General features: G+C 41.6%; 2 protein-coding genes across 5 annotated transcripts in view; both read right to left on the minus strand.

The window, feature by feature from the left end:
• Positions 1-3,194: 3,194 nt before the first annotated feature.
• On the minus strand, positions 3,195-6,962 carry LOC132891211 (uncharacterized). The gene is made up of 3 exons (XM_060928682.1): positions 4,057-6,962; positions 3,685-3,783; positions 3,195-3,417 (listed from the first exon to the last, which is right to left on the minus strand). Exons 1-3 carry the CDS (start codon positions 4,424-4,426, stop codon positions 3,233-3,235), a joined length of 654 nt encoding a protein of 217 aa, XP_060784665.1. The 5' UTR covers positions 4,427-6,962; the 3' UTR covers positions 3,195-3,232.
• Positions 6,963-9,514: 2,552 nt separating this feature from the next.
• Positions 9,515-22,938, minus strand: part of LOC132891658 (MORC family CW-type zinc finger protein 3-like) — a 105,102-nt gene continuing 91,678 nt past the window's right edge. For 2 of the 4 annotated variants that reach the window (XM_060929453.1, XM_060929451.1), the window contains exons 15-19: positions 11,362-11,437; positions 11,210-11,276; positions 10,973-11,120; positions 10,523-10,794; positions 9,515-10,329 (exon numbers count right to left, since the gene is read on the minus strand). In XM_060929453.1, coding sequence (XP_060785436.1) covers positions 10,170-10,329; positions 10,523-10,794; positions 10,973-11,120; positions 11,210-11,276; positions 11,362-11,437 — 723 coding nt within the window. In that variant the 3' untranslated portion in view covers positions 9,515-10,169. Of the gene's footprint in view, positions 10,330-10,522; positions 10,795-10,972; positions 11,121-11,209; positions 11,277-11,361; positions 11,441-22,938 lie in introns of all 4 variants that reach the window. The other 2 variants (XM_060929452.1, XM_060929450.1) reach the window with 1 other exon arrangement.

The raw sequence follows: 22,938 nt of genomic DNA on the forward strand, positions 1-22,938 counted from the left end.
GGTTCACTTCCAAAACTACGTTGCTCTAAAACTGCAACCTTTTCTGGTTCTAACAGTACTGATTAGGACCATGTAGACCCTTTCTATTTTGTGCTACAATGTTAGGTAGAGGTGGGGGTCAGCGCGCAATTACCGTGATTGATTTTTCTAAAATCACTGTATCTCTGCAGCCGTAAAAGATTTTTTTCAAAATTCCAAAAACTATGTTCTTCTTAGGGCCTCCTTTAACAGAGAGCAGATTTTAAGGTGAGTTGAATCTGTTTGAAATTTTAAGGTAAAATCCCCAAGCCAAATTCTGTCGGCGTGCCTTCCAGGCAGGGGTTCACCAATCTACGTCATTTTCGGTTTAGGACATTCTTGGTGGAAGTGAAGGGAATTCCAGGCATCGCTTTGTGACGAGAGGTCTTTTATTTTTTTTGAGTTTTCATCTCCACACCTTGCAATTACATTGAAAATTGAAAGTTTGCGTTAACATCTATAAAATGACACTGAAGAGACCTGTTCGCGTCAGTATCACTTTAAACAAGCAGAGGAAAATGTCCACATTTCTTATGATGAAGGGGGCTGCAAAACTGTTATTAAAATCCTCAGATGGCAAAAACAAAATTATACTTTTCTGGGAATAGCATACGTTAGTTTAGTTTAATAAGTTAATGTTTTAAAGAAAAATAAAACCAAAGACAAATTGTATATAATTTTATTGCCTCCTCACAACAAAAAGTTTCTGGGTCCCATGCAGTGGCTGACGGGAGCCTTTCTGTGTAGAGTTTGCATGTTCTCCCTGTGTCTGCGTGGGTTTCCTCCGAGTGCTCTGGTTTCACCCACAGTCCAAAGACATGCAGGTCTGAATGCGAGTGTGAATGGTTGTTTGTCTCTGTTACCCCTTTTCCACCAAATCAGTTCCAGGGCTGGTTCGGGGCTGGTGCTGGTTCACAACTCGTTCAACTTGCGAGCCAGCTGAGAACCAGTTTGCTTTTCCATAGCTCGGGGTGCTAAGGGGAGCCACGTCATTACGTCACTGTATGCGTCAGTTACGTCGCTGCATTTGCATAAACCTTGGCGCGAACATCGAAGCAACAACAACACGGAGGAGAAGAAGAAGCAGCAGCAACAACAATAATAATGGATGACTTCGCGTTTGTACAGCTGCTGCTTCTGGCTTTACGGTGCTTCATTGGGATCAGATCCAATATGTTTGTGTTGATCAACAGGTTTTGAGTGGACGGCGATTACGTTCTAGGAGACAGGTAATAACCTAATAACGTTTTGACTCTTACTTACACTGAATGTGAGATGGTTATGTTAGCCGGTGTTATGTCCCTGCTGGAATCGTCACAAATTCACAAACATATTACTGGTGATTTTAAGTCGCCGCTCATATCTACCACAGCAGTAGATATGAGGATGCTTAGCTCTGTCATGAACTTAACTTATTGAAGTGAATGTAAACAAACTGCATGGAAATACAAGTGAATGATTTATGTTTAACCTCGTTTCTTTAACCCTTATGCCTCACTAAGGACATTTTTGGCTTGTCAGTTGTTAATTTTCTTTATTATTTTGACTGTGTTCATACATATAGAAATATAATTAGGTCAGCAGAATATAAAGTATGGCAAATGTGCTGTACATTAACTCCACAAGTAAATGTAGCACTTATGTTTCCAACACTCACACATGCACATTTATTTCTCAATACACATCCCACTCTCATCTAAGGGGAAAAAGAGGCACAAGGGTTAAGTACCATGATGAATATTTGTTTGAGTATTGATGACTCTCCACACAACATGTTTATTTACCTATACATTTTTCTCTTTACAGGTAATCTTGCGACTGATGGCAAGGCGGAGATCACATGTTATCTGGGCACACCCAAGATCTCGCTACTGGTGGGACACAATTGTTCCTGATTTCACCTTTCACCAGTTCATGCAGAATTTCCGTGTGTCCCGAGAGTCGTTTGAGTATATCTGCAGTCGGGTGAGGCATGTCTTGGGGAGAAGGAACACAAATTACCGTTTGTGTCCCCCAAACCAGAAGCGGGTGGCTATTGCCATCTGGAAGCTGGCCACTGGCGGTGAATACAAGACCATCAGCCATCTTTTTGGAGTAGGCGTGAGCACCGTCTTTAATTGCATTCAGGATTTCTGTAACACAGTCATCAAGGTGCTGCTCCCTGCCCACATTACATGCCCTGATGCTGAGAGGTTAGCGGAAATGGCTGCTCTCTTTCAGAGTCGTTGGAGAGTGCCACAGTGTGTTGGTGCAATAGATGGAAGCCACATTCCCATTATAGCACCAGAAGAGTATCCCCGAGACTACTACAACCGGAAGGGATGGCATTCGGTTGTTCTGCAAGCAGTTGTAGATGGCAGAGGATTTTTCTGGGATGTGTGTGTTGGCTTTCCAGGGAGTGTGCATGACACGAGTCCTAAAACAGTCACATTTGTGGGAAGTCCTAAGTGACGGGGAATTTCTAGGTCAAAGCAAAGTGACCATCTCTGGCTGTGAGGTTGGACATTACCTGATAGGTGATCCAGCCTACCCCATGCAGAACTGGCTGATGAAACCCTTTTCTGACACTGGCAGATTGACCCCTGAACAACACACCTACAGACTCAACAGTGCACAACTGGTTGTGGAAATGGCATTTGGGAGATTTAACGGACGGTGGAGGTGCCTACTAAAAAGAAATGACTGCAAGCTGGAACTGTGCAAGAAAATGGCGCTGACCTGTTGTGTCCTTCATAACATCTGTGAGGAACATGGCGACAATTTCACTGAGGAGCACCAAGACAGACATGCTAACATCCAGCCTTCTCTTCAGGCATTACCTGAACATGGCAGTCAAGAAGGGGCTGACATTAGAGCCGCTTTAATGGCCTACTTTAACAGAGGGAATGAGTAATTTGTTTGGTTATTTTGCTATTTACTTCATGTCAATGTTGTTTAATTGTTCAGTTCAATAAGTTTATAGAAATGAGTCGTTTATTTGTAAATAAAGTGACTGAAAAAGGTAGCTTGTTGAATTCTTTCATTACTTGTTTTCACAAGCTCTAACCAGCTTTACTTGTACTTATTACACAGTTAAAATAATTTTACATCACTATTGAAAACATATACAAGCAGATATGTCTCTTTAGAAAAAACATTTATTTACATAGTGCGTAGAAACACAACATAAAGTGACGAACAGTGCAAAGGTGCAAAATAAGAAAAGTGGTGTGATTTATTTTCTGGCTTGCACCTCCATTACAGACACCATGCGCCCCATCATACTGAGGAACGCACTGTTGTCTGCCTCCAGTTTGTGCAGCAAGGCATCGTTCATTTCCTTGCTGTGCTGCAGGAACCTCTCGTCCGCCCGCTCAAGGTAGTCCAGGAGCTCAGTGTTGCTGTCTCGCTTCCTCTTAGCTGTGTACAAGAACAGAATAATGAGTAAAAGTTTTTATTACGTCATAAGTAGATTAACACAGGTTCAGCAATACAATATAAGAAACATGTCAGCTCAGCAATAAGAGCATTAGTTAACTGTTTACGGTTGGTAGGGGATTTTATATGAATGACTGGTCACTTATCACAGCATGTATTTATATTTTAAAGTCACACTATTCGGTATATATCCATGTTTGCATAGTATCCGGTGAGACAGACTACTGGATACTCAGCACAACAACTTACCAGGTCTGGTCTGCTGCGATTGTCCTGAGCTGCTGGATGATGCAGGAGAGCTGCAGTGGAGTGGAGACATGAGGTCCTCATCCCCGATGGTGGACAACTCTATAAACCACATAAAAACAGCCAGTGTTGGGAAAGTTCACTTTCTACATGAACTATTTCAAAGTTCAGTTCACAAATTTTAAAATGAGCTAGTTCAGTTCATAATGAAAAATTTTGAACTAAGTTCACAGTTACAAAAATGAACTAGTGAATGAAACTATGCGTCAGATTTCATTACAACATTATACAAACAGACATTAACTGAAGTAGCTAGTAATGGTCACTCACTAAAAAAACTTTATGCAAGGCGAAAATGTTTGAAAAGAAACTTACCAGGCTCTGATTGCGGCAGTGTGTCGTCCACCATCGCCGTCGCTGAATTTAAGGCTCCGGTGGCGTTATTTGTTGGTCTATCGCCGAGGACCGAGTCCAGAATATCGAAGTGGGGGTTCTTCCTCGGCCGCCCGTTGCCGCTTCGACCAAGGTCCTGGTCACTGTAGTCTTTCTTCAGCTTCTTTAATTTGTTGCTGATCTGCTCGAGAGTACGTTCGTACCCCGCCGCAGCCATCTCTTTTTGTATTTGGTGTAATACGGGCTTGGTCCGCATAGCACCCTCCAGTTTCGCCTGGACTTCATCTGTGGACCATATCGCTAGGAGACAGGTTGTCTCCTCCACAGACCACTGCTGCTTTACTGCATCCATGATATCTTGTCGCTTAAAAATGGCGACCTTTCACGGTCTTGCTATTGTTGTTGGTCTTAACAACTCCGCCCCCACTGACGTAAGTGGTTCTTTCCTCTAGCCCAGCAAAGAGCTGGTGCTAGCCTGGAACCGGTTTTTCTGGCCCCAGAGCCAGTTCTTTGTCACTGGAAACAGAAAACCCAGTTCCAAACTAAGCACTGGCCCCGAACCAGCCCTGGAACTGATTTGGTGGAAAAGGGGCATATGTGTCAGCCCTGCGATGATTTGGTGATTTGTCCAGGGTGTACCCCGCCTCTCGCCCATAGTCAGCTGGGATAGGCTCCAGCTTGCCTGCGACCCTGCACAGGATAAGCGGTTACGGATAATTGATGGATGGATGGATTTATCGCCCCCATGAAATGGTTTGTCCCAAGTGATGAAAGTGCCAGAGGAGCTCATAAAAGAAAAGAGCACAGATACCCAGATACAGAGCAAACAGCACTGGTGCAATGTGGATTTATGATCATACTGAAGTTAAAAAGGATGCCTAAAACTCATTCTTAAGCCTCCGTCACATTTGGAATTAGCAGGAATCAAGCAGAACCGGCCGGAATGAATTTTTTTTTTTCAAAATTCGTGCCACATTCGGGTGGGAATTTCAAACTGACCAACATTCTTACAGCTTTGTAAGAATGCCGTTCGAATACTTAGAATGCACTTCGAACCTGCCTCAAATGATTCTTGCACATTCCAGGTGTATTAGCTTTCGAATGCAGTTCAAATGTAGTTGGAACACAGTAGGAATACCTAGAATAATGCTCTTTGAATGCAGTAAGAATATTAAGAAAGTACTTCGAATGCCGTACGAGTGCAGTTCGATTGCTGCCCGAATACCACCCGAAATTGGGTTGGAAGGTGCCTCGAATGCTGTATGAATTCACCTCAAATGCAGTCAGAACGCTCCCAGAATAGCCACCGAATATGTTTCGAACGTCTAAGAATTCAAAGAGAATGCAGCTTGAATACTAATTAATGTACTTCGAATGTAACACGAATGTCCCGAGTGTACCAAGAATGCCACCGGAATGGTCCCCGATAGGGTATAAAACGCTGCCGAATCTAGCATTTTCATCAGTCTTAGCCCAGACACCATAGAGTATGGACCCCCTGGACCATGTTGCTTTGCTCCAGATTGCTGTCCTCCAGCAAGACCTGCTTGAAAGAGATGTGGAGGAGGCTTAGAGAAGAAACATTAGGAGGAGAAAACTCAGAAGGTATCAGACCCGACCATGGCCACGGCCAGTGGTGGAGTTCTTGACCTTGGCTCCCTTCTTCCTTGGCGGGATGACATGAGAAACTTGGGAAACTTTTTAAACTTTTTAAAACAATGGACAAAAGGTTGATGTTGAGCAGGTGACTCCTCAATGCAGATTGAAGTTCCAGCGGCAGCTAGCTGCGTTTTTACGCGATTCGGTGGTGTTCTGAATCACGTCTGGACTCATTCGAGGGCCAATCGGGACATTCCGACTGCATTTAAGATGTATTCGAGCGGCAATTGAAATATTCAGATGGCATTCGAAGTGCACTCCAGCTGAACTATTTTAATATCGAAACAGATTCCAGCAGCAATCGAGATGCACTCGAGGTGCATTCCGGCTAATTTGAGGCACATTCGGGACATTCTGGCAGGATTTGAAGTGGCTTGCCATTTCTATTTTTCCCTCGAACGCAATCAGAATGTTTCGAATGCCGTAAGAATATTCAGAATGCAGTCAGAATGCAGTTAGAATACACTTTGAATGCCGTTCGATATTTCTCCTCTTCGAATGCACCTCGAATGTTTTGATCATGAGCAAAACATTCAGGCCAGCCACAAGAATGGGCCTGAATGTTTGGAATGCACTCAGAATGCAGTTAGAATTTTTAGAATGCACTTCAAATATCCCGGAATATACGAAGAATTTTTATTCCGATGGCATTCCGGCTCGAGTGTGACTACCCTATTAAGAAGTAAATACTTTTCATATTGAAGTCATATTGAATAGGAGTTGCACAGGAGATATTCACACCTCCGACTGTTCGGATTAAAACTTTTTTCCTCCCAGGTGAATGCAGAAAGCATTTAAAAACATGCCCATTTAAAGAAAATGTCTAGTTTCAAAATATGAATATATGTAGAGTAACACTAATCTGCTAACACGTCCCAAAGTGTTTAATTTCTGCTTGCCTTCCTGATAAATTTCCAAAATATTCACGGAATTATCAAATACAAATGTGTAAGTCCAACATCTTAACTCATCACACACTGCCCACACACGTTTGATCCACCCTTTATCATGCCTTTAAAAAGTGCAGGGGTTTGCTAATAGTGTATATAGATACAATACTCTTAAAAAAGAAAAGAAATTTGCTTGAAAAATGTTGTCCCTCCAGCAGCCACACATGATTACATATGAAATTCTCTATACTCACTTTTTTGCTTAAGGGCAGCATGTCTTTTCTTGTAGCCTCTCTCACTGTTTTTGTTTGTTTGTTTGTTTTAATACTGTAATCAATCCACTTGAAAAAATCTGCAAACTTTGCAAATTCAGAAATTAAAAGAACATGATGAAATACACATAAGGTTCTTAACATACAGTTTTTGAAATAATAAATTACTTGTTCTTATCAAAATGTTATTAATACTTTATTGTCAGATAGTTAAAGAGCATTTGTTTTGTAAGATGCTCTTTTTGGGAAGACACTCGTTTAATTTGTCCTTCATTTATTTAATTTGTGGAAAACATCTTGACAGCAAACCCTCAAAGAACCAAAGTTACAAACAAACCAACAAAAAAGAGCATATAGAGCAGCTTATTGTTGTGTTATACATAGACTGATATACAAAAGGCTTGCTTGTGTAAAAACTTTCTAACACCAAAAAAAAAAAGTACACACTGATTTTCCAACAAGAGTTAATGGAAGATTATGTCTTTAACATAACATACCACCTCTGTTTCATAGGTTTGCCTTCATTAACATGCTGTTTGGATGCTGCCCAAAAGACCAAATGCAGGCTGGTGCAAAATGCAAATTGATCAATTCAGCATTGTTAAAATGATTTTAAAAGCCTGAAAATTACTCTAGTAACAGTGATTACAGGAGGAAAGTAATGCAACCAAAGGGCAAATATTAAAACAGAGTAAAACTGAGTAAGCCCATTCCCTTATTATTTTCTGAACTTTTTCCCAAACTTTTGTTTCAGTATCCTCAAAATACATAGTAAATTTATTTTTGCAGTTTGTATTATGTTTGCATTATTACAGAGAATTTTCAAGAGTTTTCAAATGTAACTTTGTGCAGTTTTCTGAAGTGTCTCATCACCTTAATCTGTTTCTATTTGAGACATAATGAAGTGTGCTATATACAAGATCTGAAACTGTCAGTTGTTTCTTGTCCCTGCTTTGCATGAAATGTCAAATATAGTTTTTATATGTACAGTGGTGCTTGAAAGTTTGTGAACCCTTTATAATTTTCTATATTTCTGCATAAATATGACCTAACACATCATCAGATTTTCACACAAGTCTTAAAAGTAGATAAAGAAAACCCAGTTAAACAAATGAGACAAAAATATTATACTCGGTCATTTATTTATTGAGGAAAATGAGCCAACATTACATATCAGTGAGTGGCAAAAGTATGTGAACCTTTGCTTTCAGTATCTGGTGTGACCCCCTTGTGCAGCAATAACTGCAACTAAACATTTCTGGTAACTGTTGATCAGTCCGGCACACCGGCGTGGAGGAATTTTAGCCCATTCCTCCGTACAGAATGGCTTCAACTCTGGGATGTTGGTGGGTTTCCTCACATGAACTGCTCGCTTCAGGTCCTTCCACAACATTTTGATTGGATTAAGGTCAGGACTTTGACTTGGCCAGTCCAAAACATTAACTTTATTTTTCTTTAACCATTCTTTGGTAGAACGACTTGTGTGCTTAGGGTTGTTGTCTTGCTCCATGACCCACCTTCTCTTGAGATTCAGTTCATGGACAGATGTCCTGACATGTTCCTTTAGAATTCACTGGTATAATTCAGAATTCATTGTTCCATCAATGACGGGAAACCGCCCTGGCCCAGATGCAGCAAAACAGGCCCAAACCTTGATACTACCACCACAATGTTTCACAGATGGGATAAGGTTCTCATGCTGGAATGCAGCGTTTTCCTTTCTCCAAACATAATGCTTCTCATTGAAACCAAAAAGTTCTATTTTGGTCTCATCTGTCCACAGAACATTTTTCCAATAGCCTTCTGGCTTGTCCATGTGATCTTGAGCAAACTGCAGATGAGCAGCAATATTCTTTTTGGAGAGCAGTGACTTTCTCCTTGCAACCCTGCCATGCACACCATTGTTGTTCAGTGTTCTCCTGATGATGGATTCATGAACATTAACATTAGCCAATGTTAGAGAGGTCTTCAGTTGCTTAGATGTTACCCTGGGGTCCTTTGTGACCTCGCCGACTATTACACGCCTTGCTTTTGGAGTGATCTTTGTTGGTCGACCACTCCTGGGGAGGTTAACAATGGTCTTGAATTTCCTCCATTTGTACACAATCTGTTGGACTGTGGGTTGGTGGAGTCCAAGCTCTTTAGAGATGGTTTTGTCACCTTTTCCAGCCTGATGAGCACCAACAACGCTTTTTCTGAGGTCCTCAGAAATCTCCTTTGTTCGTGCCATGATACACTTCCATAAACATTTGTTGTGAAGATCAGACTTTGATAGCTCCGTGATCTTTAAATAAAACAGGGTGCCCACTCACACCTGATTGTCATCCCATCGATTGAAAACACCTGACTCTAATTTAACCTTCAAATTAACTGCTAATCCTAGAGGTTCACATACTTTTGCCACACAGATATGTAATATTGGATCATTTTCCTCAATAAATAAATGACCAAGTATAATATTTTTGTCTCATTTATAATATTTTTGTCTTGTTGTTGATGCTCATTTATAATATTTTTGTCCGTTTACCTGGGTTCTCTTTATCCACTTTTAGGACTTGTGTAAAAATCCGATGATGTTTTAGGTCATATTTATGCAGAAATATAGAAAATTCTAAAGGGTTCACAAACTTTCAAGCACCACTGTAGTTTATATTTCTGTAAATGACATACAACATGTCCACATCCTGTATGCACACACAAATTGGAATTCTTTATGTGGGCTCATCGTAAATATGGGCCTGAATATGTAAAGTATATTATAGTGCATTATATGTGCAACTAATTATACAGCTTCCATTTTGTTTCATTTAAATGTGACCCAGCATTGAAGTATGACAGCATTAATTTTAAGCATAGAATTTGAAAACAGCTGATTCAAAAGAAAATCAAAATAGAAAAAAATGGAAGCCTTAAAGCCTATACATAAGCTGAATATGTTACCACCATCTAAAACCATAATTTGCACATTCATCTAAAACACAAAATATATATATTTTTTATTTTAAATACAAGAAATTAAAAGGAAAACTAAACAAAGATAAACAATGTATTAATTAATAATAAAAGGCAGTAGTTGCTTAAACCTCACTCTGTTTTTCTGGTTATCCCATCACACTGAAAACAATGAAAACATTCAAGTTTGGTCAAGAAAAATTCAAAACAGTATATGTAAGACACAGGCATATTAAGAAGTTGTGTGTTAGGTAATTTTGCATTAAACAACCAAATGATTAATGTGCCTGAAAATATTGTATTCTTCTGGTCACCACTGTTTCTATGTAGAGGTTGCCTCTGTAGGGGAGATTTGATCTATAACCTGAGTGAGAATCTCATCAATGACTTCGCAATCGTAGTTCACCTGCTGAAGGTCCAGCGCAGGGACGAAGGCGACAAGGAGATGGGCTACTCTTTGTCTGAGTTCTCTTAATCTGAGGCTAAAAAGAAGAGAAAGTCTATTTGAATTATTATGCTACATGTCATGGTTATTCCTCTGTCTCAAACACCAGATAATCTACAGTTTTATATCATTTTGAACCGCACAAACTGTATCACCATACACAAATATAATACAGATTTCATTGGTATTGTACTATCCTGGATATTTCTAGACATGATCGAGATTCTTACCTGCATGACTGCATGTTATTGTTTTCTTGTCCGATCTCTGGTCGGTCCTGTGTCTCATGCTGCTGTGTATCAAAGTTTCTTCCTGTTCCTGAGTTGGAGGCTTCTGCTGAAGTTGCTGCACTTTCTTCATGAGAGGAAATAGGAAAATCTGTCTGGACCCCTTGATCTTCTACACTTACCTTCACCTTTTCTTTCTTCATCTCTTCTGAATCTTTCTGCAGTCTCTCATAGCAGGTTAACAATGTGCGCCTCTCATCTACTAGACTGTCAACCTGTGTGTGAGGGAAGGACAAGATGAGAATTACAGGAATAGGACATGACACAAACTCGCATCATATCACTGGTAATGCATTTTATTCTGACAGGTTATTTAGGTTGCATTTTCCCTTTGAACGTTTATAACTTTAGCCTTTCATTTAGCTATTCTTGTTCTTTTTCTTGCTCTCTCACCTTATTTTGGAGCTGCTTTATCATCTGCTGGTACTGAATTTCATAGTTTTGCTGTTCTTCAGATGAACTACTTGGTATGTTATAAAAACTCTTCCTTCTAGCTTTCTTTTGATTTTGGTTCTTTTGATTTAGGTCTTTGGATCTCTTCCTGAAATGAAGGAGAAACGAAATCATTCAGGTGCTCTTCATACTATATTATTGTGAAGGTGAATGAGACAGCGGGAGGGATAGGAGTACCTTGTAGGAGTAGAAGGGACAGGAGTGTCCCAAGTGACAACTGAAGTGATACCAGAAGGTCTGGAGCCTAAAGGGTTAAAACACAGGTTACAACAAAACCATAAACAATAAATGATGGAGGATACACACACGTATATAAAATAGGTCTTTACCAGCCCCTGTGTGAGAAGACGAAAGAAGGGCAGACCTGGGTGTCGTTTGGCAGGATGACTTGGGGCTAGAAGGGCTCTGCTGAGAGGAAATACATGTGGATGAAGGATAGGGAAGGACTGAAAACTATGAATATTTGATTAATCAAGAAATTTCACATGGTAATGCATAGATTCTGCAATTAAGAATCCTTAAATATTCTTAACACATTATACCTATTCATATTGATGCTTATTATGCATATTTTCCTTCAACTATGCCAAGTCAAGTTTATTTGTATTGCGCTTTTAACAACAGACATCATCAGAAAGCAGCTTTACAGAAAATTAAAGACTTTAAACATATAAGCTAATTTTATCATGAATAAATGTATTTATTTATCCCTGCTGAGCAAGCCTGTGGCGATAATGGCAAGGAAAAACTCCCTCAAACAACATGAGGAAGAAGGGGAATCAGACTCAAAAGGGAACCCATCCTCATTTGGGTGATAACAGAAAGCATAATTATCAATAACTTGCTTCTAGAACTGTATCCTATATAGTCACAAAGTACAACTGTGTAACCAGGAAATTCATTATAGTTTTAGTGTGAAGTCTATTTTGTTGAAGTCATCAGCTGTTCATTGATGGAGACTTGAGTGTAAAACTGTTCATGACAACTGCGGTCCTAAAGTTATCATGGCAATTGTAGTCCTCAGCTATCAGAGGAAAACCGTAAGTGTCCAGAGCCATACTCCAAGTGCGACTGTTGACTGTCCATATGAGGCCATCCTCCACAGGAGCAATGTGATGAGACTCCAGCCAGACGTGTGTGTGTATATACAGTGGTGCATGAAAGTTTATGAACCCTTTAGAATTGTCTATATTTCTGCATAAATATGACCTAAACATCATCAGATTTTCACACAAGTCCTAAAAGTAGATAAAGAGAATCCAGTTAGATTAGATTAGTTTAGATAGAACTTTATTGATCCCTGGAAATTAAAATTCCAGTAGCATCATTACAGGAGAAACAGAGAATAGAAAATAGAGAAAACTTCTAGATAAATTATTTACATATACAAATATATATATTTAAAAAAAAGTCCAGCAGGAGAGGTATTGCACATTATATTGCACATTATATTGCACATTTATATTGCACATTGTCCAGTATTGCTTTTTGTCAGGCTAGGCTACTGCTCCTTCCTGTCCTCTGTCCTCCTGTTACCCCTCCTCCCCCCAGAGAGGAGTTGTACAGTCTGATGGCATGAGGGACAAAGGAGTTTTTAAGTCTGTTAGTCCTGCACTTGGGAAGGAGCATTCTGTCACTAAACAGGCTCCTCTGGTTGCTGATGACGGTGTGCAGAGGGTGACTGGCATCATCCATGATGTTCAGTAGTTTGTCCATAGTCCTTTTCTCTGCCACCGTCACCAGAGAGTCCAGCTTCATGCCGACCACAGAGCCGGCCTGCCTGATCAGTTTGTCCAGCCTGGATGTGTCCTTCTTGGATGTGCTGCCCCCCCCAGCACACCACGGAGTAAAACAGGACACTGGCGACCACGGACTGATAGAACATCCACAGGAGTTTCCTGCAGATGTTAAAGGACCGCAGCCTCCTCAGGAAGTACAGCCTGCTCTGTAACTTCCTGTACAGGTGGTTGGTGTTGCAAGTCCAGTCCAGCTTGCTGTCCAGCCACAGCCCAAGGTACTTGTAGGAATCCACAGCCTCCACCTCAACTCCCTCAATCAGAACTGGTTGTGAACTTGGTCTGGACCTCCCAAAATCAATGACTAGCTCCTTGATCTTCAAGGTGTTGAGCTGCAGATGGTTCCTGTTGCACCAAACGGCAAAGTCCCTCACCAGGCTCCTATACTCCTCTCTGTTGTCCCTGATACACCCCACTATGGCTGTGTCATCCGCAAACTTCTGAATGTAACACAGCTCCGAGTTGTAGCAGAAGTCCACGGTGTACAGGGTGAAGAGAAGAAGGGGCCAGCACCGTGCCCTGGGGTGCACCGGTGCTGCTAATCACAGTGTCAGACGTGATGTCCTTCAGCCTGACGTACTGTGACCTGTTGATGAGGTAGCTGGAGATCCAGGTGACCAGGCAGGGGTCCACTTGCATCCTGTTCAGTTTGTCCTGAAGCATAAGGGGCTGGATGGTGTTGAAGAAGAGGATCCTCACTGTGCCATTTCCCTTATCCAGATGCAAGTGGGCTCAGTGTAACAGGTAGAGGATGGCGTCTTCCACACCAACACCTGCCCGGTATGCAAACTGCAGACAGTCCTGGGCGTGTTGCACCTGGGGTCTGAGGAGGCTGAGGAACAGCCGCTTCAATGTCTTCATCAGATGTGAAGTGAGTGCCACTGGTCGGAAGTCGTTCAGCTCTCTGGGCCGGTTCTTCTTGGGAACTGGAACGATGCATGATGTATTCCAGAGGGTGGGCACTCTCCCCAGGTGCAGGCTGAGGTTGAAGATGCATTGGAGTGGTTCACCCAGTTCAGCAGTGCAGGTCTTCAATAGTCGGGGACACACCTTGTCCAGGCCTGCTGCTTTTCTGGGATGAAGCTTCCTCAGTTGACCTCTGACCTGGTCTGCAGTGATGCATGGAGAAGTCTGTGTTGAGGTGGGGGAAGAGGAGGAGGGGGCTGCTGCGACAACTGGGGGAAGGTGTGGTGAGGGAAGATGGAGAGATGGCTGCAGTGAGGCGGAGGGTGGGGGGATGTAGACTGGTTGAACTGGTTGAAGAAGTCATTCAGCTCGTTCGCCCTCTCCACTGTCCTCCCTACAACTCTGGTCTTTGTGTTATGGCCTGTGATGGTTTTCACACCTTCCCAGAACTCCCTCATGCTGTTCTCCTTCAGCTTCTGTTCCACTTTTCTCCTGTAGCTGTCCTTAGCTTCCCTCATGGAGCATTTCACTTCCTGCTGTGCTGCTTTCATCGCCTCCCTATCCCTGCTCCTGAAGGCGGCCTTCTTCCTGTTGAGGACAGCTTTGACTTCCTGTGTTATCTATGACTTGTTATTAGGGCAACACCATACAGTTAAACAAATGAGACAAAAATATTATACTTGGTCATTTATTTATTGAGGAAAATGATCCAATATTACATGTCTGTGAGTGGCAAAAGTATGTGAACCTCTAGGATTAGCAGTTAATTTGAAGGTGAAATTAGAGTCAGGTGTTCTCAATCAACGGGATGACAAATCAGGTGTGAGTGGGCACCCTGTTTTATTTAAAGAACAGGGATCTATCAAATGTGATCTTCACAACACATGTTTGTGGAAGTGCATCATGGCACAAACAAAGGAGATTTCTGAGGACCTCAGAAAAAGTGTTGTTGATGCTCATCAGGCTGGAGAAGGATACAAAATCATCTCTAAAGAGTTTGGACTCCACCAATCCACAGTCAGACAGACTGTGTACAAATGAAGGAAATTCAAGGCCATTGTTACCCTCCCCAGGAGTAGCTGACCAACAAAGATCACTCCAAGAGCAAGGTGAGTAATAGTTGGCGAGGTCACAAAGGACCCCAGGGTAACTTCTAAGCAACTGAAGGCCTTTCTCACATTGGCTAATGCGAATGTTCATGAGTCCACCATCAGGAGAACACTGAACAACAATGGTGTGCATGTTAGGGTTGCAAGGAGAAAGCCACTGCTCTCCTAAAAGCACATTGCTGCTCGTCTGCAGTTTGCTAAAGATCACGTTGACAAGCCAGAAGGCTATTGGAAAAATGTTTTGTGGACGGATGAGACCAAAATAGAACTTTTTGGTTTAAATGAGAAGCATTATGTTTGGAGAAAGGAAAACGCTGCATTCCAGCATAAGAACCTTATCCCATCTGTGAAACATGGTGGCGGTAGTGTCATGGTTTGGCCCTGTTTTGCTGCATCTGGGCCAGGACGGCTTGCCATCATTGATGGAACAATGAATTCTGAATTATACCAGCAAATTCTAAAGGAAAATGTCAGGACATCTGTCCATGAACTGAATCTCAAGAGAAGGTAGGTCATGCAGCAAGACAACGACCCTAAGCACACAACTCGTTCTACCAAAGAATGGTTAAAGAAGAATAAAGTTAATGTTTTGGACTGGCCAAGTCAAAGTCCTGACCTTAATCCAATCAAAATGTTGTGGAAGAACCTGAAGAGAGCAGTTCATGTGAGGAACCCCACCAACATCAGAGAATTGAAGCTGTTCTGTACAGAGGAATGGGCTAAAATTCCTCCAAGCCGGTGTGCAGGACTGGTTAACAGTTACCGGAAATGTTTAGTTGCAGTTATTGCTGCACAAGCGGGTCACACCAGATACTGAAAGCAAAGGTTCACATACTTTTGCCACTTACTGATATGTAATATTGGATCATTTTCCTCAATAAATAAATGACCAAGTATCATATTTTTGTCTCATTTGTTTAACTGGGTTCTCTTTATCTACTTTTAGGACTTGTGTGAAAATCTGATGATGTTTTAGGTCATATTTATGCAGAAATATAGAAAATTCTAAAGGGTTCATAAACTTTCAAGCACCACTGTACATATATAAGCCCTGCAATGACCTGGTGACTTTTCCAGGGTGTACCCTGCCTCTCACTCATAGTCAGGTGGGATAGGCTCCAGCTTGCCTGCAACCCTGTACAAGATAAGCGGCTACAGATAATGGATGGATGGATATATCAGCTGTTACGTACATGATATTTGCCAAAGAGCACCTTGACACTCTACAATGCTATAGGGAAAATGTTTTTTGAACTGATTAAACAAAGGTTGAATTATTCAGAAAGAACATACAGCACTATGTATGATGTAAATAAGGTACATGAAAATCATCCCAGCGGTGATGTACGGTGGAGGGAGCATCACAATTTGGTGCTGCTTTGCTGCCTTGGGGCCAGGACAGCTTGAGGGGAAAATGAGTTTCCAATTTTAATGTCAGGATGGCTGTCCGCCACCTGAAGCTCAGTAGAAGTTGAGTAATGCAGCAGGACAATGATGTTAAACATCACCACAAATCTATGACAGAATGGTTTAAAAAAAGGAAAGTACACCTTTTTGATTGACCCAGTCAGAGCCCAGACCTTAACTCCATAGAGAGTCATTCACAACAGATATACTAAGAATATAGCTGAGCTAAAGCAGTTCTGTAAGGAAGAATGGTCCAAAGTTACTCCTGAATGTTGGTCAAGTCTGAGCCATAGCTACTGGAAACACTTTTTTTGAGGTTATTGCTGCCAAACACGGTTTGACCAGTTATTAAATACAAGGGTCTACTTACTTTTTCCACCAGCACTGTGAATGTTTAATGGGTGTGTTCAATGAAGACATGAAAGATTATAATTATGTGTTTAGTTAAAACAGATTGTGCTTATTAATTATTCTAACTCTGATGAAGATCTGACCATATTTTAAGATAAATTTATACATAAATGCAGGTAATTCCAAAAGGTTCACTTATTTTTTCTTGCCATTGTGAAATATAAAACAACTTTATGTACACAACTTTATTTTGTGGAATAACTCACTGATTCTTGGGATTTTGGATAAAACAGATTTTAATTTTGAAGAAGTTACTTAAATTACACAATCTAAAGGTATACCATTATAGGACAAGGCCTTGGCTGTTCAGCAATGTACCGGTGCAAGCTCCTCATTTTGTATTTTTTTCATAAAATAGGCATTTTTTCAGCTGTTACTTTGTTTTTGTCAACACCGTCAGACACAATAAAAAGCAAATTATTTTGTATATATTTGGTCTAATATGTATTTAGAGTTTTTAAATCATTATCTGGCATTCTTAGCACACACATACACTGTTAAAAGTTGAATATTCACTTTTATTCAATTTTTATACAGTTTCATGTGTACTCCTTTAAAGATCTAATATTATACAATATTTACTTTCAGCCTAAGGAGACAAAGTAATGTTTTTTTATTTAACAAACTTATTTTTGCATTAAAATAGACTATTACTTTCATAACTCAACAGCACTGAAGAAACATGTTGTAAGCATATTCATTTAAAACAAATAAAACTCCCTCTGACGGTGGTGACAGTGGCCTCATTACAACATATAATTCCAAATTTCAATTCCAAAGTCAATGGCTTTATGCTTAACAACTTTATTTAACTATTTGGTCCAAAAAAATAACAATCCTGAGCAATGTAATAACATTTTTTCAAGGAATATAGGCCTAAGGTACAATTAAGCAATATCATTTTTAAAAGTACTCCATCCCCATATCATCAAATATCAAATCATCATAGTAAGAAATAATGTTATTACCAGTGGGAATAATGTACAATGCATCACTAACATCTTAAACTGTCAGCAAAGTTGAGTGTAATGACTATGAAATTGAGGGAGATGTTATGAATGTTGGATTTGGTTAAAGGTCATTCCATTTCCATTTGGCTTTAATCATTGGAGAAGGGATACTGTATACTATGTGCTATATAGGTAGGTAGTAGGTGCCCTATGTGCATCCCAAATGACATAAGCCAAATGAACATGGCATAATAGTGAATTGAGAGAGAGAGAGAGAGAGAGAGAGAGAGAGGAAAGGCACACTACATCCCCTAAGGGTTGGACAATAGGGAAGAAATATAGGATGAATTACATAAATATAAAAAAGAGGTTAATGAAACATCACGTCATATTGGTATTTACTGTGATCAACAATTATGTTCTAGCCTCCGTTGAGGGCCATTTGGAGGTTTTTGTCACCACCGTCAGACTGTGCGTCATCACCGTCAGACAGAAAACCTGACGATGGTGACGTCTGACGGTGGTGACAAAAACCTACTCTTTCACATGATATGCAGGAGTTGTTCACATTAGCCATCTTGTTTTCCCTCTGTTGCTAGCTACTTCAGACCTCTTCTTAAAAAGTATACATTTATGTCATAATCTAATCTAATATTTTTTATACAAAAGTGACGGTGTTGACATGCTATGGTTGTGACTGTAGCAGTGTCCAAAAATATGAACAAGTTTAAGAGAAAATACCAAACTTAAAGGAGCTTGAGTAATCTGGAAGCATGCAGTAGAGCTGAAGGTTTGAAAAGAAGGTCCTCAGGAATATAGTTGACCTTCTAGTTGACTGATTTTATTGCTTTTTGTAAATATCTGACGGTGGTGACGAATATGTGGGACACATTTTGAGCAACCACAAAATAATAGTAAACATCGTTCAAAACTCACTGTTTGCAGTTTTAAATACATATAACAATGTATTCTTTCATGTAGTAAAGGTATTATTCAATTAAATTATTACTTTTTGTTTTTTTAATCAAGTTGAAATGCTTAGCTCCTATCCGAGGACAACTGATTTTGTAGGCAGTGGCCAGCATATAATCATTAAATTAATAAAAAATAAAAACAATCCTATAAAAGAACCTTACATATGTGCAAAGGACCCCCTGATTATAACTTTAATTTTTTTAATTTATGAAAATGTTATTAATTTCCAACAGACTTAGCACTTTTCGTAGTGGGACACATTTTTGCCAAAGTTTCAAGAATCAGTGAACTGTTTATATACAAGTTATTCCACGAAATAAAGTTGCGTACATGAACTGATAGCCAACAAGGCACGTAGCACCTATAAGCCATGTACAATGAGATTGAGTGGAATAATTGTTTTATCCTATCTACATTCATTGGATTTTGAGAAACATCAAATTTGCAAGAAATAAAAATGCTATGTATAAAAAAACTTGATACAAAACATCTGACAAAATCATTTCTGCTCAGAATGTAAACAAACCGCCGAAATGACAGTTCATCTCATCTCATTATCTCTAGCCGCTTTATCCTTCTACAGGGTCGCAGGCAAGCTGGAGCCTATCCCAGCTGAATATGGGCGAAAGGCGGGGTACACCCTGGACAAGTCGCCAGGTCATCACAGGGCTGACACATAGACACAAACAACCATTCACACTCACACCTACGGTCAATTTAGAGTCACCAGTTAACCTAACCTGCATGTCTTTGGACTGTGGGGGAAACCGGAGCACCCGGAGGAAACCCACGCGGACACGGGGAGAACATGCAAACTCCGCACAGAAAGGCCCTTGCCGGCCCCAGGGCTCGAACCCAGGACCTTCTTGCTGTGAGGCGACAGCGCTAACCACTACACCACCGTGCCACCCCGAAATGACAGTTGCAGTTTGTAAACAATGCAGTAATAATTATTCTTGAAAAATAAAAAGGTACGTTCTTACCATCAAATACTTTCATTCCATATTTTGTTGCTTTCTTGTATTTTGGGGGTTTTGGTTTTGAGTAGAGTTTTTATTTCATTCTTGGTTGGTTCAGCAAAATGCTCTACCTTTTTGTTTTTCTCTACTCATGGTATATGAGCTGATAGCCTAGTAGTAGAGTAGCCATTCAGAGTGTGCTCATAACCAGTGAATGTGTCTGTGAAGATTCTCAGTCATCCAGGTCATAGTAACTATGGGTGGTAAAAGAGAGCAACTGGACTTGCTTGAAGATTCTTGAAGACGTTTCACCTCTCATCCAAAAGGCTTCTTCAGTTCTGTCTGACTAGTAGGGAGTATCAGGTATTTATCCTCTCATGGTTGAAAAGCTCATCTAAGGTGTCGTTGAGTCATCCTGTTGGTGTGGGTCAATGGGGGCTGGATGTGAACGGCCTCGAGAGTCGTTTGGGTGATCAATGGATTGCCCATTAAGGTGATCAATGGAATGCTGATTCTCTCTGTCCTCTTGTGAGTCACTGAAAACAGCTGGGTTTTGGTGTGCATTCCGTTGTCTGGGAAGTGTGCCAAGGACTGCATTGTAGGTGGCTGATAAATGATGTCTTAGACCCCCACCTCTGTTCAGTGATGGCCGTTCCAGGTTGACAAAAATGGCTTCTTTAACTCCTCCCTCATACCAACGATCCTCTCTGGCTAAAATGCGTACGTTGCAATCCTGAAATGAGTGTCCTTTGTTGTTAAGATGAAGGTAGACAGCAGAGTCCTGGCCTGAGGAACAGGCTCTCCTGTGCTGAGCCATACGCCTGTGGAGCGGTTGTTTAGTTTCCCCAATATACGAATCCGTGCATTCCTCACTGCACTGAATTGCATACACTATGTTGTCCTGTTTGTGGCTGGGTATTCTGTCCTTAGGGTGGACCAGTTTCTGCTTCAGGGTGTTACTGGGTCTGAAATGTACCGGAATGTTGTGTTTGTAGAAGATCCTCCTGAGTTTCTCAGCTAGACCAGAAATGTAGGGAATGACAATGTTCTTGCGTTTGTTCCTGTTATCCTCCTTGTCTGTTATGTTCCTTTTTCTACTCTTGAAGAAAGACCAGTTGGGATACCCGCGGCTCTGAAGTGCTTTCTTGATGTGATTCTGCTCCTTCTCTTTTCCCTCTACCGTTGTAGGGATGTTCTGAGCCCTGTGTTGCAAGGTCCTAATGACCCCCAATTTGTGTTCCAGTGGGTGGTGAGAGTCGAAGAGTAGGTACTGGTCTGTGTGTGTGGGTTTCCGGTAGACCTCGATGCTAAGGCTTCTGTCTTGTCTAATGTGTACATCACAATCCAAGAAGGCTAGATTATTCCCACTGACGTCCTCCCGAGTGAAACTGATGTTGATATCCACTGCATTGATGTGCTTAAAGAAGGCTTCCACTTCATGGGTTTTGATTTTAACCCAGGTGTCATCCACATATCTGAACCAGTGGCTGGGAGCAACTCCTGAAAAAGTGGTCAAAGCTTTATGTTCTACTTCCTCCATGTAAAGATTGGCCACAATAGGGGACACCGGTGAGCCCATGGTGCATCCATGCTTCTGTCTGTAGAAACTTTCATTTTTCACTTTCACTTTTCATCGACGCTTAGACCAATACATTCATCCATCCATCCATTATCTGTAGCCGCTTATCCTGTTCGACAGGGTCGCAGGCAAGCTGGAGCCTATCCCAGCTGACTATGGGCGAGAGGCGGGGTACATCCTGGACAAGTTGCCAGGTCATCGCAGGGCTGACACAGAGACAAACAACCATTCACACTCACATTCACACTGACAGTCAATTTAAAGCCACCAATTAATCTAACCTGCATGTCTTTGGACTGTGGGGGAAACCGGAGCACCCAGAAGAAACCCACGCAGACACGGGGAGAACATGCAAACTCCACCCAAAAAGGCCCTTGCCAGCCGTGAACCCAGGACCTTCTTGCTATGAGGCAACAGTGCACTATTGTAGTGCTAACCACTACACCACCGTGTCACCCCAGACCAATACATATGCACACAATACAACACAACACACATGACACACATTGGGTGACACAGCTCTCTCTCTGGTGTAACTCATCACATATTACCTGTTGGTTCACCTGATTCCTCACCGTTCACAGCAGATGCTTGACCATGCCCCTGCTGCCACATATTCCCACTGCCTGACTCGGGCCAGGGAGCCATCCAGCTGTCTAGGTAATCAGACACCACCCTCTGTGCCCCTGGCCTGTGGACTACCTCGAACTTAAAGAACAGTAGAGCTAGATACCAATGAGTGATCCATGTGCTCATGGCTCCACTGGAGCTGGGCATTATTGGAGCAAAGGGTGAAAGGGCATCCTAGCAGGCAGTGCCAGAGAGTCAGGACTGCTCACTTGATGGCCAAATGCTCTCTTTCTCAGTGTTATTGTACTTATACTCTTGCATTGAGAGCTTGTGGCTGATGTACAGCACTGGGTGCTCCTCCCCTTCCACAACCTGTGAGAGAACAGGCCCCTAGCCCTCTGTCCAACACATCAGTGTGCAAAACGACAGTGAAAGAAAAGGCAGGTGACGACATCAGTGGGACCCCACACAAAACCGGTTTAACTTTTTAAATGCAAAAGCCCGTTCTCATGGCTCTGTCCACTGGACCAGATCTGGTGCCCCCTTTTTAGTAAGGTCAGTCAGTGGGCTGATGACATCTGAAAAATTAGGCATGAACCAACTATAATAGCCAGCCAGACCCAGGAACTGCCTCACCCCCTTTTTGATCTTAGGTCTCAGCAGGCCGCAATTGCTGCAGTCTTATCAACTTCAGAATGGACTTGCCTATGACCCAAGTGAAATTCCAGATACCGTATTTCCACCTGCCCAATTGCACACTTCTTCGGGTTTGCTCCGAGTTCCACGTGCCGCAGTGATCTCAGGACAGCCCTCACATGTTGTAAATGCTGCTGCCAGTCATTACTATAAATAATGACATAATCTAAATAGGCAGTGGCATATGTACTGTGGGGACAGAGGATTCTGTCCATGAGATACTGAAACATTGCTGGGACCCCAAACAACCTCAGCAGAAGGGTGACAAATTGGTATAACCCAAAGGGAGTGGAAAAGGCCTTTTTTTGTAGGATAATGTAGGCAAAGGGATCTGTCAATATCCCTTACTCAAATCTAGCATTAAATAAAAGCAAGTTGCACCTAACTGTTTGAGCAGTTCATCAATGCGGGGCATCGGATATGCGTCAAATTTCGGCACCACGTTGACTTTTCTACTGTCTACACGGAACTGGACTGTCCTGTTGGTCTTGGGAACTAAGACCACTGGACAGGTCCATTCGCTGTGCGACTCCTCAATTACCCCCATG

The sequence above is a fragment of the Neoarius graeffei genome, chromosome 9, assembly GCF_027579695.1.
Source record: "Neoarius graeffei isolate fNeoGra1 chromosome 9, fNeoGra1.pri, whole genome shotgun sequence".
Classification (NCBI taxonomy): Eukaryota; Metazoa; Chordata; class Actinopteri; order Siluriformes; family Ariidae; genus Neoarius; species Neoarius graeffei.